Source organism: Danio rerio, chromosome 7, assembly GCF_052040795.2.
Source record: "Danio rerio strain M-AB ecotype USA chromosome 7, GRCz13ab, whole genome shotgun sequence".
NCBI classification, from domain to species: Eukaryota; Metazoa; Chordata; class Actinopteri; order Cypriniformes; family Danionidae; genus Danio; species Danio rerio.
In genome coordinates this window covers 4,026,361-4,042,079 of record NC_141027.1, presented here as the reverse complement: position 1 = coordinate 4,042,079, position 15,719 = coordinate 4,026,361, and the positions used below count along the sequence as shown (strand labels likewise).

At 37.8% G+C, this 15,719-nt stretch overlaps 3 protein-coding genes and 2 long non-coding RNA genes across 5 annotated transcripts in view; 2 read left to right on the top strand and 3 right to left on the bottom strand.

The window, feature by feature from the left end:
- The window catches only part of LOC147842925 (uncharacterized), a 959,952-nt gene that overhangs the window by 175,337 nt on the left and 768,896 nt on the right, over positions 1 to 15,719 (top strand). The gene's annotated exons all lie outside the window — the stretch shown is intronic.
- The window catches only part of si:ch211-225k7.4, a 494,418-nt gene that overhangs the window by 370,057 nt on the left and 108,642 nt on the right, over positions 1 to 15,719 (bottom strand).
- Positions 1 to 15,719, top strand: part of si:ch211-63p21.8 — a 120,733-nt gene that overhangs the window by 22,781 nt on the left and 82,233 nt on the right. The gene's annotated exons all lie outside the window — the stretch shown is intronic.
- Positions 1 to 15,719, bottom strand: part of si:dkey-88n24.3 — a 285,177-nt gene that overhangs the window by 192,842 nt on the left and 76,616 nt on the right.
- Positions 2,744 to 13,763, bottom strand: LOC147842938 (Fc receptor-like protein 5). Its single transcript, XM_087260374.1, has 9 exons — positions 13,719 to 13,763; positions 12,812 to 12,847; positions 11,974 to 12,267; positions 10,639 to 10,911; positions 10,208 to 10,540; positions 9,834 to 10,112; positions 9,621 to 9,718; positions 6,437 to 6,538; positions 2,744 to 6,291 (listed from the first exon to the last, which is right to left on the bottom strand). Exons 1-9 carry the CDS (start codon positions 13,747 to 13,749, stop codon positions 6,253 to 6,255), a joined length of 1,485 nt encoding a protein of 494 aa, XP_087116500.1. The 5' UTR covers positions 13,750 to 13,763; the 3' UTR covers positions 2,744 to 6,252.

Sequence of the window (15,719 nt, the reverse complement as noted above, 5' to 3'; positions counted from 1 at the left end):
CTGCTGTTCTAGATGCTGCTAAAGTGCTTCTCCTGCCGACTAATGCTACCGTGCTCACTATATAGTGGTTACCTGGCGTTTGGACACGCCTCCCGAGTCAAAACAAGGGCCGAAACTGAGGCGGACGACGCGAACCGCGTCTGCGTTCGCTACACAAGCTCTTATAGTAACCAAGGAAACAGTGGCTAAACAACTTCTAGTATTATACACAACTGAAAGCAAGTTTAAATGTCCTACAACTTTACACAAACAGCTGGAAACAAGTCCTCAAACCATACACAACAACTGAAACAAATCTTAAATGTACTTACAGGCTGCTGTTCTAGATGCTGCTAAAGTGCTTCTCCTCTGTTTGGAGAAGCTTCTCCATAACACTATTATATATAATAGTGTTATGAACAATTTTTATTTAATTAATAATGTTCTGTAAATGTAATATATGTAAAAATGAATTATGTCTTATTTTATTAATATTTCTAAAGTTGATTTAAAAAGAAAACCTAAAATCACCATAAAAATATCATAGTACAGTATTTGTATTGACGATACGTTTCCTAAAACACTCTGTATCGGATCAGAAAGAAAATAATTGGTATCACCCATCCCTAATGCTAGTCAGTTTGATTTGGATAGTTTGAATCATGATTAAAAAAGGTAAAAAGTCTTTATTAGCTGTGATTCCATCCACCTATCTTTATGTGCATCTTGGAACATCGCAATAAAAAGGTTAATGTGTATGATGAGATGCACATAAGTTTGGACAATGCACATTAAAATCTTTCGAGCACAACTGAGTTGGATAAGCCTTTTATCCAAAAAGAAAAACAATGTGCATAAACTGCGATGTAACCACATTTATTGAATAAATTCCAGCATGTGCATCAGTCTGCATGATATGATATAGTTTTTGACAGATGCTGCTCAGAAAATTAATGTTTGTTTCAGGGACAAATGTTCTTTTGCAGCTTTATTGTAAAACAATGATCTCAAACTCAATTCCTGGAGGGCTGCAGCTCTCCATTGTTTATCTCCCACCACCTCCTGCTTAATAGTCCATAATAGTCTTGAACACCATGACTGGTTGGATCAGCTGTGTTTGATTAGAGTTGGAGCAAAACTGTGCAAAGCTGCGGCCCTCCAGGGATCGAGTTTAAGACCTATGTTGTTGCAGATCTGAAATGTTGTTTTGCTGATTGTAAAAGGCCTCAGCCATCAGTCCGTCATCACAGTGATTCAGTATTATTATTCCCCATTATTATTTCCTCCCGAACTGATCTGTCTGCGCTCCCAAAGAGCGTCTCACACCTCTAAAAGCCACCTCGTTCATTGTGTTTCGTCTTCGACTTCTGAGGCGCAACTCAAATCCCAACAGTGCATCCAACTACATTTCTCTGACTGATTGACAATGGCGGTGGTGACGACATGGAAACAGATGGGATCCAAATGCAAGAAGTTTAATAGTTAAGAGCAAACAAATCCAAAACACCAGGCTAAATCGTAGTCAAAAAGCAGGCAGGTTCAAAGTGACAAACAGAGTGTCCACCAAGGCAAAAACAGACTTCCAAAATCAGTGGTCAAAAACAACAGGCTCAAAGGTCATAACAAAAGGCAGATCAAACAGTGAGAATACGCTCGGTAAGGCAGCAGATACTGGCAATACTTCGCACTGAAGCTGCGTCCCAAATCGCATACTTATGCACTATTCTACGCCATTTTGTAGTATAAATAGTGTAAGTAGTGCGTTCATACTGAAAACTCTTAAAATAATAAGTGCACTTTAATTACCCGGATGATGCACTCATTCAGCCGCTAAAATGAAGTGTGTAATGATGGACACTTCACGCACTCAACGACCGCAGGTTTGCTTACGTAGCGGAAGGGGCGGAGCTATCGGACGCACATGTTGAATAACTTTATTTATTTTGGATGGTGAAAGCAAAATTCTTTTACGAGAGTGATTATAGCGCCTCCCAATAGTGATTGCGGCAATACTCACGGCAGGTATTATTTGATAATTCGGCCGTTTACTTCAATGATTTGGCAACCGTCAAACGTCATCAGGGAAACGGTTTGAATTTCCGCTTAGTAAAAAATACATTAGTGTGCCATTTGGGACGACACTACATACATATACTACCCTGTTGAGTGTGTAAGTGCATAAGTACATAGTGCATGAGTGCATAGTGTATAGTGTGCCATTTGGGACGCAGCTTGAGTGTTTGGTGTGGCCAGGTTAATATGGCCACCAAACAGGAAGTAACCAACGAAGAACTGACAGTCAGAATTCCGGTGAGGGTTCCCTCTGCAGGTTGGATGAGTGGTTATCAGTTCTGTTACACTGATATTTGCTCCAGTTTATCACGGATTGATGATTTTGTTCTCTTTGACTAAATGCATGGAAACACTACTTTATACACAAATGTTTTATTCTAGTTTTGTGCATAAATCTTATTTGCATCTTTAAATGGAAACAGAACTAATGCCTGTGCCTACCAGTACCCTGGTTCCTATCCTAACACAAAGTAAATCATTTCAAAGTAAAAAAAAAAGTGAATTAGATACTTTCCATCAAGTTTTTAGAGTGGCTGACTGTAGTATTGGTAACCTAGCAACCAACAGTAAACAAGATCTCATAATGGAGACTGCCCGCAAGCATGTTTAAAGGACAACTATTATTATTATACAAACAATTAACAGACTCATTAAAAATGCTTTAAGATTATAGACAGTAGTCTACAAAAAATTTGATAAAACATGACACTTTTATTGCAACGTTATATAAAACAACCACTAATGTCAACACTTACTGACTAAAAATATAGAACAGAAGACATTATTTTCAGACATTCACTGAACATGACAACACCTCGCTTTTAAGGTTTAAAAAGGACAAATAAAAAGAATATATTGAAGCAGAACAAATATTTTCAAACCATGTTTAGTTTCATTCATTTATTAATTTTATTGTCGGCTTAGTCCCTTTATTAATCTGGGGTCGCCACAGTGAAATGAACCGCCAACTTATCCAGCAAGTTTTTATGCAGCGGATGCCCTTCCAGCTGCAACCCATCTCTGGGAAACATTCACACACACACTCATACACTACGGACAATTTAGCCTACTCAATTCACCTGTACCGCATATCTTTGGACTGTGGGGGAAACAGGAGTACCCGGAGGAAACCCACGCGAACGCAGGGAGAACATGCAAACTCCACATAGAAACGCCAACTGAGCCAAGGATCGAACCAGTGACCCAGCGACCTTCTTGCTGATGTTTAGTTTATGATTATATAAAAGTAAACATTAGAACATTTGGTAAATCAGATGTGACATAAACAACTCTATATCCAAATTAATATTGTCATTATTTTAATATGGTAATATCAGATTGAATACTGGTTTTGCTGTGAAATATGCAACGTTTATTATTTTAAAGCACTTATTGGCTCAGTGAAGAGCGTGAAAGGCCTGGTTCAAGTCTCAACTGAGGTAGAAGGTCATTCTGAACCAAAAAGAAAATGTGTTTAATCTGAATATCTGACAAAAAATATTATATCCACAGACTCATTTACTCCACTCTCAGAAATAAAGGTACGCGTGCTGTCACTGGGGTGGTACCTTTTCAAAAGGCACAAATTTGTAGCTAAAAGGTCCATATTCAAAAGTGTTCCTCTTAAAATTTTTAGGTACTGTTATCAGGGCCGGCCCAAGCCTTCAGGGGGCCCTAAGCAGGATTTTATTTGGGGCCCCCTTGGTGCAAACAATATGGCAAATTATCGCCAATCCTTGTTAATTCGCACACTATAAATTTAAAACACACATTATCGATTTTGTTCGCTGTAGCTGTGTTGCTTACATCATAAAATATATGTTTTAAGACAATTCTAAATATTATTCTGCAGAAACAACTTCCTATTGATCCAACTTTTTATTTGACTACTTGCCACAAATCTAAATAATTAGATACAAAACATTAATATGGGCTGACAGAAATAAAAGCAGCTGGAAGTAGCCAATAACATACTGATTTTTATTATTATTCAAGACGCTGCCAAACAGTCAAACATAGTGACAATAAAGATACATTTTTTTAAATTGGATATAAATGTTAACAATGAAAAAAAAATCATATTGTATTTTGTAGTTCAAATAACTTAAAACATCTATTTAAATTAAAATCAAATTAAATCAGGAAGCATTTTTTTAGACATACTCGCATATCAATCAAATTAATAAATATGTACATAAATTGTTCAGTTTTCAGAAATAATTCTAAATTAAGTGAGTTTTTATTTTGTAAAACAAATTAATCTGCCAACGAGATAAGTAAAATAATCTTATTTTAAACCTAAAACAATATTTTTATTTACCCTAATTGGCAGACTGAGCTTTTTTTAATAAAAAATTCACATTATTTTGACTAAAAATCCTTCTAGAAAATGTTTATTGGTTTACTATAAGAGAGAAAACCATTTTTGCAGTGTATTTACCAACTGTCAATTGTATAAATCAGAAGCTTTTTTTTTTTTTAATCGCCACGTTCATTAAAAAAGCATTTTGCTGCTGTTCCGGGCACTGCTGCTTTAATCACGATATCAGTGATTCTGCGATATATTGATAGATAACAAGAAAACCAGCCACAACATATCACAATTTGGTAAATGAAGGGGGAAAATGCATTAAAAATTATGATGAATTTCTTTTATGAACACGCATTTATAGAATTGCAACAATGTAAAACAAGTGCACATCTGTCAAACAAGCTTAAAATGCTGATATGCAGAGGAGTTTATGACTGAAGAGAGCACATCTCTATCACAGTAGCAGAATCTCAATTTAGTGCAATATGCATTTAAGAAAAAAACTGCCAAAATAGTAATTTATTGCTTTCTAATTTTCTGTAAACTTAAAACACTTATTACAACTTGACCAACTAATTTTATGTAAACATGGAACATTTTATGCCCTGGTTTATTTTTAATAAAAAAATATGTATTCCCACTATTTTTTCAACTGATCAGAATGCTCTGAGAGGTGAGCACTGACTCCTCTGAGCACGTATGTTTCCAGCAGTGGAGAACATTAGTTAGTTATTTACTCATCTATTTAAGTTTTTTAATTCCCCTAATATTTTTTTTTTGCCAAAATACCTTCTACAAGACTTTGACAAGGTCTGTAAGAGTCAAATAAACGCAAGGCCCTTCTAATTAAATGTTCATGTCCTATTGATATCTTTATATATTTTGGGGAAGTTAAAAAGTTTGAGCACAAGTTGCACTGGCCGCGGGCACGCACGAGCGATTTAGCAAAGTGAAAGCGCGTCTGTTAGAAAGAAACTAGTGGCAAATTCGGGGGAGCTGGATGTCTGAAAACACACAAATATATTGGCCCAGCTTGGACAGAAGAAAGTTTCTGTATGCCTGAGATTTTCACCATTGCAATAGCTCATCTGTCTGTCAGTTGTTTACATGACGCTGATGTATGTCCCATGATCCGCCGACCGCTGTTTCGGGAAGCGCCACCTGGTGGCAGCTGGGTGTACTGTAGCTAAAGCGGTTATCTGCTGCAGTCAGTGTGGAAAGCTGATTAATTAAATCAGATCTTTTGTCAATTTAGGTAAATATCTTGGCGCCTGAGTATGTATCGTGGTCAGAAATAACACTATAAATGGGCATATATTTTTTCCAACCACTAATCCACAACTCAACAAACTAAAACGAAAATCGCACAATAATTTCAAGCACTCTTGAGGGCCCCCTGGTGGCCACGGGGCCCTAAGCAGCCGCTTAGTTCGCTTATGCCTTGGGCCGGCTCTGACTGTTATATACCTTTGAGGTATCAATATGGACCCTTTAAGTACAAATGTGTTCCTTTTGAAAAGGTACCACCCCAGTGACAGCACGCGTACCTTTATTTCTGAGAGTTCAGTGAGAGACGACTGTAAAAACTCATCGGCATTAGCCAACAATTTGCCAAAATGTAAAATAAAAATAAAAAATGAGCTGAAGAGTGTGTTGTTCATAAGGTGCACTGAGGAATGTTTGAAATACGCTTTTTACCCCACTCTTGGATCAACTCCTAAAATTCGCTTTGTAAAAAGTTCCTGGTTTTGTGCATTCTGCTTGTTCTTCATCTGTTGTTGAGGGTTTCTCAATCTTGTGATGTGATCTGATCTTGCCCAGAGTGTTAGCCAGATTCCACATGTCGTTTGGAAAATAGAGGAATTATCAGATTGATGCTTCTTCCTCTGTTACGGCAAACTGACTTTGGTCTTCATGAGATGATGGAACTGTGACACACACACACACACACACATACACACTTAACTAAATATTCAGTCCACAGTTTTATTATCACTGGTTTATTGCTGATAATGACCTTAATCTGTGAATATTGATTTGTGTAATAAAAAAAGAGCAAATAGTTATTTGTACCTTGCGCTCTGAAGCATTTGTAGAGCAATACAGCTGTTGCTTGCAGATACACAAAAACTGCCAGAAGAAAACTGCACTGAATCTTGAAGACAGGACTCTGATCTGTGAAACCAAGAAACACAAATTATTTAGCAAAGGGTTTGTAATAAATACCCCCCTCCTCCTCCAATCTCTACAAAGTACAAAAGAAATTATTATTTTAAACGTTCACCATTTACTGTAGTAAAGAGGCAGTGATATATGTTTTAAATCCTAACACTGTATGACATTTCTATTCTGAGGTGCTCATGAATTCACTGTTCTTCAGTTTGTTGCTTATATTATCATTATCGTTAACTCTCCTATTATCCTAAAATCTACTAACACCTATTATCCACTGGGGTCAATTTGACCCAAGCAATTTAAAACCTCCAGAATAAGATTTTTTATTTATTTTTTTGCCAGAAGTGTCAGGTAATTGATGTCTTTGTTGATATTAACAACACTCTAAAATGCATACGCCCCCCACTCCCCCACTTCCTGCCCCTTATTCATACAGATGAATACAGATTACCTATTGCATTCCTATAGACAAGTATACAAATCAGCATGAAAGCTCACTGTTTCATCTAAAATTAGAAACGTATATATGTATTTGTTGTTTTTATTAGTTTTTTTTTTACTTTATTGGTAAATATTTTTGATAATTATAACATATAAAAAGAAGTATGGGGTTCAATTTGACACCAAGAAAAACCAACACGGTTTGCTGGGCAAGTATTGTCTAAAGGGACAGCGGCCACGAAATGGAACCAGACATTCATCCACTGTGATGTGGGGGCCTAGATTGTAAAGAAAGGGCAATCGCCAGACCCACTTATCCCATATATCCGTATTGCTGTGAGTTTGTCACGCTCTCATCTGCCCTGCCTTGTTTTTTTGTATAATGGCTGAATATATTGACCTTCCAGTATCAGCATTCCAAAGGCTTGCTTTAGCTTCTCCTCTGGACTTGTACACTCCTGCCAAAATGAGCAACCCAATGTAGGCTTGTAAATCAGTCACATCACAAGTTTTTTCCAGCTGTCGCTATAGACCCTCCAACCAGGGGCGCCACTAGGGGGGGAAAGTTAGGAAGATTCTACATTTAGGGGGCCCCCAGAGACATTATCAACTTATCAAGGGCCCACAAAAAGTCTTCACTTGTCAGAGAGCCCAAGTTTTGCATTTCAAGTATATAATGTTCAGTTGATGGTGTGATGAAAAGCTGAAATGCTGATTTTATGTCTTGAACATGACTGACAGCATCTGGTGGGCCCTGGAACCATTTTGATGACATTAGCAGCATTAAGTCTACCCCGTCATTCAAGGAGTGAGATGCAGGACCATAATCATTTTCCATTTTTTAAAATGTAATGTGTCTGCTGGTGGTTGAGGGACAACAGGAGAGTCAACACTCGGAGTATCATTCTCATCTGAGGAGGATGCTTCATAATGAGGGTCACCCTTAAGATTGTCTTAAGTTAGACACATTCTCCTTTGTCACTTTCAAAGATAAATAACCTGTGACAAAATCTCTGACATAAACTTTTGCTTAGAGGCCATTTTCAATCAAGAGAGCTTAAAGAAAGAGGTCACAGAGCACAAAGAGTAATATTTTAGAAAGTTTCATGTGCAAGTTTTTATAGCTTTGCACCTACCCTGTAAACCACGTGAATAATTTTTTTTTCCCTCCCACAAAAAATAAACATAGGAAATATCAAATTTCTAGCATGAATTAGGTACACCCCCCTACCCTCACGGGAAATATATAAGATCTCATGATAATTAGGATTCCCCCTACCACCATGTCATGTGAACTGTCAGTAATTCTTGCGATACAACAGGTATGGTTAATTTTTTTTATTATTGTTATATTTTTTTATACTTATTATACTATATAATAATTTTGTTCATGTTATAAAACCATAACATGTTGTAGTGACCTCAATATCACCCAAAACAAAAGTGTGTACGTTTTTTATTTATTTTATTTTTTATACAGATAAAAGACCCAGGGGTCAAATCGACCCCAAAGAGCACTGATGTTACAAAATGTGCACAGGGTATTAAAAAAATAATATTATGTTAATTTTATGTTTACCAAGTTTTCCCCATTAAATTAGGAAAAGTCATTCAATCTGGAGCAAAAAACAAAACAAAAACAAACAACAAACAAACAAACAAAAAATGTCAACTATACAGAATAATTATCCCCCTTTTGATATTTTTTTCTTTTTTAAATATTTCCCAAATGATGTTTAACAGATTCAGAAATTTTTCACAGTATTTCTGATAATATTTTTTTCTTCTGGAGAGACTTACTTGTTTTATTTCAGCTAAGTAAAAACAGTTTTTAATTTTTAAAAAATATTTTAAAGGTCAATATTATCAGCCCCTTTAAGCTATAATTTTTTTTTCGATAGTCTACAGAACAAACCATCATTATACAGTAACTTGCCTAATTACCCTAACCTGCCTAGTTACCCTAATTACCCTAGTTAAGCCTTTAAATGTCACTTTAAGCTGTATAGAAGTGTCTTGAAGAATATCTAGTCTAATATTATTTACTGTCATGTCAAAGAGAAAATAAATCTGTTATGTGAAATGAGTTATAAAAACTATCATGTTTAGAAACGGGGGCTAATAATTCTAACTTCAACTGTATATGCACAAACGTTTAACATTGAATTTGACCCCAAGGATAATAGAAGGGTTAAAAAAAATTGGAGATAATAAGCTCAGCTCTCAGTAAGTGATTGATCATGAATAAAACCAAATCCTGTGAGAGTTGCAGAACTAAAGCCTGGTTTATACTTCTGCGTCAAGTGACCGGCGCATGCAACGCGCGTGGCTGTGCATTTATACTTCTGCGCGCTGTCTCTGTTGGTCTGCATTAACACTTCCGAAATGCTAGTTGGCAGTGAGGTGTAAATGTTCCTCTGTGTCGAGTTTCTTCGCTTCTGTTTTGCTATTCTGAACACTTCCGGGATGTACAAGTGGCTCAAACTCGCTCATTTTGAGGCAGGAACCGGCGGACGTGCAACAACTTTAACTATGAGGTAAACAGAAAACAAAACTTTCCATCCGGAGCTCCTTCACGGGACTCCACACTTGTAAACAATCGCTTGCGCGATTGAGTGTTTGTGTGTGTGTATCTTCTCACTGTCCATCCAGCAGAGTCACAGCTCAGAGAGAGAGAGTCAGAGGAGAAGTGTTGACTTCTGCTGGGCCTGAGCACCAGACGCACTGAAGCAGAAACACCTGAGACAGAGAGCAAACGCAGACAAATATACTGCTGCTGTCACTGACATAAACCTACTGGCACATTGGAGATCAACAACAGCTCTGACAGCTGCTGAAAGCTGATTTCCCTCACCAGTGACCCACAGTGGCTGTGCGCTGCTGTTCTGTGAGGAATAGGCTGGTTCTCCTCTCTCTGCTCTGCACGTATAAACTCCTGTGTGCTGTAGAGCAGCAGGACTGAGAGTGTAAGAGCCTCCAGCTTCTCTGCTGCTGTCTGACAGATGATCAGCATCTCTGAACCAGCTGAACGTCCAGCCTGTAGAGGAGCCTGGAACCTCACAGATCAGAGTCACCGACTGTCCTTCAGTGAGCCACGGCTGTGGAGACACTCGCACTGCTGCCTGAGCTTCATCTGAACCAAACATGAGGAGTTACAGAGCCATAGAGGAGCAGATACAGACTCTGATAATACTGAACACACACACACACACACACACACACACTCACCTGAAGAAACAGTGAGAGCAACAGCATCACTGCGCTGAGAGCTTTGAGTGTTCATCTGTCCTGTACAGCTGTAATTACCATAGTGAAAGACCTCAACACGGCTGATCTTCAACTCTTGTTCTGAGCACCGGCTCACTGTGTCTTCATGGTGGATATACTGGAAAAAGTTATACAAGTAATAGTTATAGTGGTAATATTGGTCTGTTTGCTTTATTTGCCATCTGTATGTCCACTCAGTGTTTCCTCCCCACTTTATATCACATCTGAGAGTGACTGTTTCTCCTCTGAACACATGTTCATCAGGCCGCACCGTCACCACAGCTTTAGGACTCTCTGTACAAACACAGATTACTGCATTAGTCTTGATTCAGAGTTGTAGAAGTGCTGTAGATATACAGATTTACTGAATCACACACTGTGTTTTCTCTCACCTGTAACACTGAGTGTCAGTTCATCACTGTATTGTGTGTAATAGACTGGTTCTCCTCTTCCAGCTCTACACCAGTACTGGCCTCCATCAGACACTGAATCAATCTTCATGCTGTAGGAGTTTGTTCTTGTCTTCTTTATCTCAGAGTCTTGTGTGTTTTTGTACCAGTAAAAGTCCCATCCGGTGGATGGAGTGTTACAGGTCAAAGTCACTGTGTTTCCAGTCAGTGCAGCTCCTGCAGAATCTGATCTTAGTTCAGGCTTTGGCTTTAAATCTGCAGGAGAACAAATCCAGTTTATATTCACTTGATAATAATTTGTTAGACTAATCACTTGATCGTTGTCTGTACCAGAAAATATTTTTGACATTCATATACTCAGTACATTGTACAATAAACCTTGATTGCTGTAAGTCATCATCATCTCATTATTAAATAAATAATTATGATTTTAATGAACTGGATACAGCAATATTTAAGTTTTTCAGCTAAATCCTTTATAAACAGTGAAACAATAAATGCACTGTTCGCCAGGATTCTGGTACTCTGGTCTTGTTAATTCTTGTTTTGGTGACGGATACTAGTCCTGTCTTGTCTTGTGTGTTGTACTCAACTCTAGTTTTCTTGGGTCGAGCACTGCTTTTCTGTAATTGTGTGTCTTTTGTATGAGCGGCGTCTCAGCCGTGCTCATTCCCGCGAGATCTGTGCATGCTGGGACGCTCGCTCTTACTGTATACTCATACTTGTGTTTGTTCTGTCGGCTGCGTGGTGTTTCGTTCTCAACGTCTAATTCTAGTTGATTTCGTTTTGGATGGCGCTGAGATCAAACATGCACATTGCATGTGTAAGCGCACGGTAAGGTGTCCATTTATCGTGTGCTCGTGTCTTGCATCTGTTTATTTTGGTGTTGTCTAAGCTTGTGGATAGGTGATTATATTGTGGCCGCATGCTTTAGTGTTGTGTTCTAGTCTTGTTTTACGTGAGCACCTGGCTTGTGTTATTTCTTTGTGTCATGTGCTCTCCCATCTATTGTCTAGTCCCACCCTCCCTGTTAACCCATTATTAATCCTGTTTACCTGTTTGTTTATAAATTATTTCTGCTTATAATCTCCGCATGTCTGCTGTCTTTGCCAGTTCGTCATCGTTTCTCTCGTTGTCCTGTCGTGTATTTCAGTCCTGATCCCTGCCAGCCTGCCCAGTCTAGTTTGTTTTATTTGTTTTGTTAATGTTTTCCAGTGTTGTGTAGTAAGAGGATATTTAATTCAGAACAAAATCACAGTTTCGCAACTGCATATGTGATCCAGAGTCTACCAGGATAAAAAAAAATATTAAACTCACCCTTCACTGAGAGAGAAATATTAGAGCTTGATTGTGTTGAATTTGGTCTTCCAGATCTCTGTCCTCTACACCAGTACTGACCCTGATCAGACTCAGCAGCTCCTCTGATAGTGAGAGTGTCTCTGTTTACGGCGTAGTGACCATCAAACCACTGTAACTTTACACTGTTTCTGTCTTTATACCACTCATATGTCCAGTCACTGTGATCAGACTCAATCACACACTTCAGACTGACTGTCTCTCCAGTGAATACAGCACTGTCTGGGGTCACAGTCACTGTAGGTGTGAGTACAGCTGATGAGAAAGACAGAAACATGAAGTCACTCAAACAGCTCTTTTAGGAATAAATATTGTGTTTAATTTAAAGGTGCAGTATGTAAGTTTGACACCCAGTGGTTGAACACCGTGTTTTAAATAAAAGCAAGGGCCCCCAATAGAAGGAATATTTTTCACATTAAAAGGAGTTTTGTACTAACCAACACCTCGATTTGATATATTAGAAACGGCTTCTATTTCTCACAGGTGAACAACAGAAAACGGACAATGTTTACCTGAGGTACACCTCAAGTACTTTATTCAGTGTTAAATGCTAATAATGTGAGTTTGAATGCTCACATTGTTAGCTCACATTGTTAGTAATTATATGTTATTCCTGTGAAAGTCTACAGAGACAGATGATTCTCAGAAAATGTATAATAGCAAAATATGAACACAAAACAACAGCAAACCATCAAATATAAGAGATTGATGTATCACCGTAGACATCAACTACAATATATATAAACCACAACACAACTTATATTTGTTAATTAAAGTTTACTGTGGTATTTCACAGTACCTTGAGTGAGTTCACAATGAAGAATGGAGATCAGCACTAAAAGCAGAAGAAACACAGATATCATGTATTTACATTGATTAAGCACAATGCAGGTCATTAAAACACACCAAGATGTGTGTGTTTGTGTTTGTTTGTGTGTGTATATACTGTGTTGAAGGAAGTCTGAGATCCTTTGTGTGTTTCCTACAATGTTCAAAAAAGTAGGTGTGAAGACCCAAACTGCAAACCAACCCTTCATTTACAAACGTATTCATATTTTTTTAAAGGTATCAAACCAATTTAGGAAATACAGTTCAAGGATAGTTTGAGTCTAAATATTTAATCAAAGAGAGACAACGAAATAATTATGCACAAAATAAATATTTTTAAATATCTTACATGGCATATGTGTCATATGTTAATAGAAATGTGGTTTTTCTGTGAGGATCGTGAACAACTCTATATGCATGCATAAAAATAATGTTGAGGAAGCAAAACGTATCTGAGAAAGAAGAAGTAAGTTCTGAGAAACGCTTGAACATGGTTTGTCACGTTGAACATCGTTGGCAGATGCAACTTGAAAATGTGTGTTAAATATTGACCAAACCAATCACTGGCTTATACAAACAACAAGTTAAAAGAATCAGCCTTTTAATACATTTTATTTTATTAGTTTGCTTTTATGCATCTAATCTGTGAAATTCAGTCATTTTCGGACCGAATACTTTTCCACCAATCTCTATTTTCCACTCACAGCACAGATAAATGGCTGATCTCTGAAGCTGTATCTGATCAACACTTCACACATCAGCACTGAATCTGACTAATGAACACAAGAACATACAGCACAATCATTCTCTCATCTTCAGCTGAATGATTAAAACAGTATTAAAGAGCAGAAGAGTGGAGAATCTGATCAAATACTCACAAAGAAGGAGAGGCAGTGCACTGGAGCCCATCCTGACACACTAATGGACTGTTCTAGCAGAGCGCTGGCTGCTCAATCACACACTTCCTGGGTTTAAACCAAGAGTTGAAGGAGGAGACAACAATGTTGACCACATGTAGGCCTAACGCTTCTGCTCTGAGTGATTCACTAGTTCAGTCAAATACTGCAGAGTTCAGTGTCTGGTAATAATTCTGATGGATCATTTTGGCTTTTACATGGCTTGTTGAAAACTCTCTGGTGTCTTAAGTGCTCCATGTCATGTATTGATATAAAAGTAAATGTGAATGTCGACTCCCTTTACATATACGTGCATGATGTAAGTTCCTGATTTATGGTTTACACTTTACAATAAGGTTTCATTAGTTAATGTTAGTTACTATATATATACTAATATGAGCAAACAATGAGCAATACATTTATTACAGTATTTATTCATCTTTATTAATGTTAATGGAAATTAAGTCATTCAATGTTAGTTCTTCTGTGCATTAACTATATTTAACAAGCACAACTTTGCATTTAATAATGCTTTAGTAAATGTGGAATTATGATTATGAATGCTGCAGTGATCATTCTAAGCAAATAAATAAACTAACATCAACTAATGGAGCTTTATTGTAAATCGTGACTGATTTACAGTTTGTTTGATGGCTGATTTCATAGTAATTGATGGTAAAATCTTAGAAGAGATTGTGTAAATTATCAAAACATCAACCTGCAGTCGTGACACGCATCATTCTTCAAAACGGTGTTTACCTGTTTTGAAATGGATCTTCTAAAAGTGGTAAATTGCTGTACTGCTCTCGGAGACTTTTCCGAACTCACTCAAAGCTGCAGTTGTTAAACCCATCTTGAAGAAGAGCAACCTGGATAACACCCTATTGAGCATTTACAGACTGTTTCATCTCTTTCATTGGCAAAATCATTGAAAAAGTAGTTTTTAACCACGTTAACAAGTTCTTAAGCTCCAAGGGGTGTTTACACCGTTTTCAATCTGGGTTCAGAGCACATCACAGTACAGACAGCGCTCTTATAAAGATAATCAATGATATACGCCTAAATACAGATTCAGGTAAAATAACAGTGCTGGTATTGTTGGATCTCAGTGCTGCATTTGACACTGTCGATCACAGCAAACTTCTGGATAGGCTGGAAAACTGGGTTGGGCTGTCTGGCACGGTCCTCAAATGGTTCAGATCTTACCTAGAAGGGAGAGGTTACTATGTCAGTATAGGTGACCATAGGTCAAGGTGGACACCCATGACATGTGGAGTCCCACAAGGCTCGATTCTGGCACCTCTCCTGTTCAACCTTTACATGCTCCCTCTAAGCCAAATAATGAGAAAGAACCAAATCTCCTACCACAGCTATGCTGATGACACTCAGATCTACCTAGCCTTACTGCCTAATGACTACAGCCCCATTGACACCCTCTGCCAATGCATTGATGAAATGAGCAATCGGATGTGCCAAAATTTTCTTCAGTTAAACAAAGAGAAAACTGAAGTCATTGTGTTTTGAAACAGAGATGAGGTTCTCAAGGTGAATGTGTACCTTGGCTCTAAAGGTCAAACGACAAAAAATAAGATCAAGAATCTTGGTGTGACTCTTGAGTCAGATCTGAGTTTCAATAGTCATGTCAAAGCAGTCAGTAAATCAGCATACTATCATCTCAAAAACATAGCAAGAATTAGATGCTTTATTTCTAGTGAAGACTTAGAGAAACTTGTTCATGCTTTTATCAGCAGCAGGGTTGATTACTGTAACGGCCTCCTCACGGGCCTTCGCAAAAAAAAAAAAAAAGACAGTCAGACAGTTGCAGCTCATCCAGAACGCTGCAGCCAGGATTCTGACCAGAAGCAGGAAATCAGAGCACATCACACCTGTCCTCAAGTCTTTACAATGGCTCCAGTTACATTCAGAATAGATTTTAAAGTATTATTACTGGTCTATAAATCACTAAATGGCCTAGGACCTAAA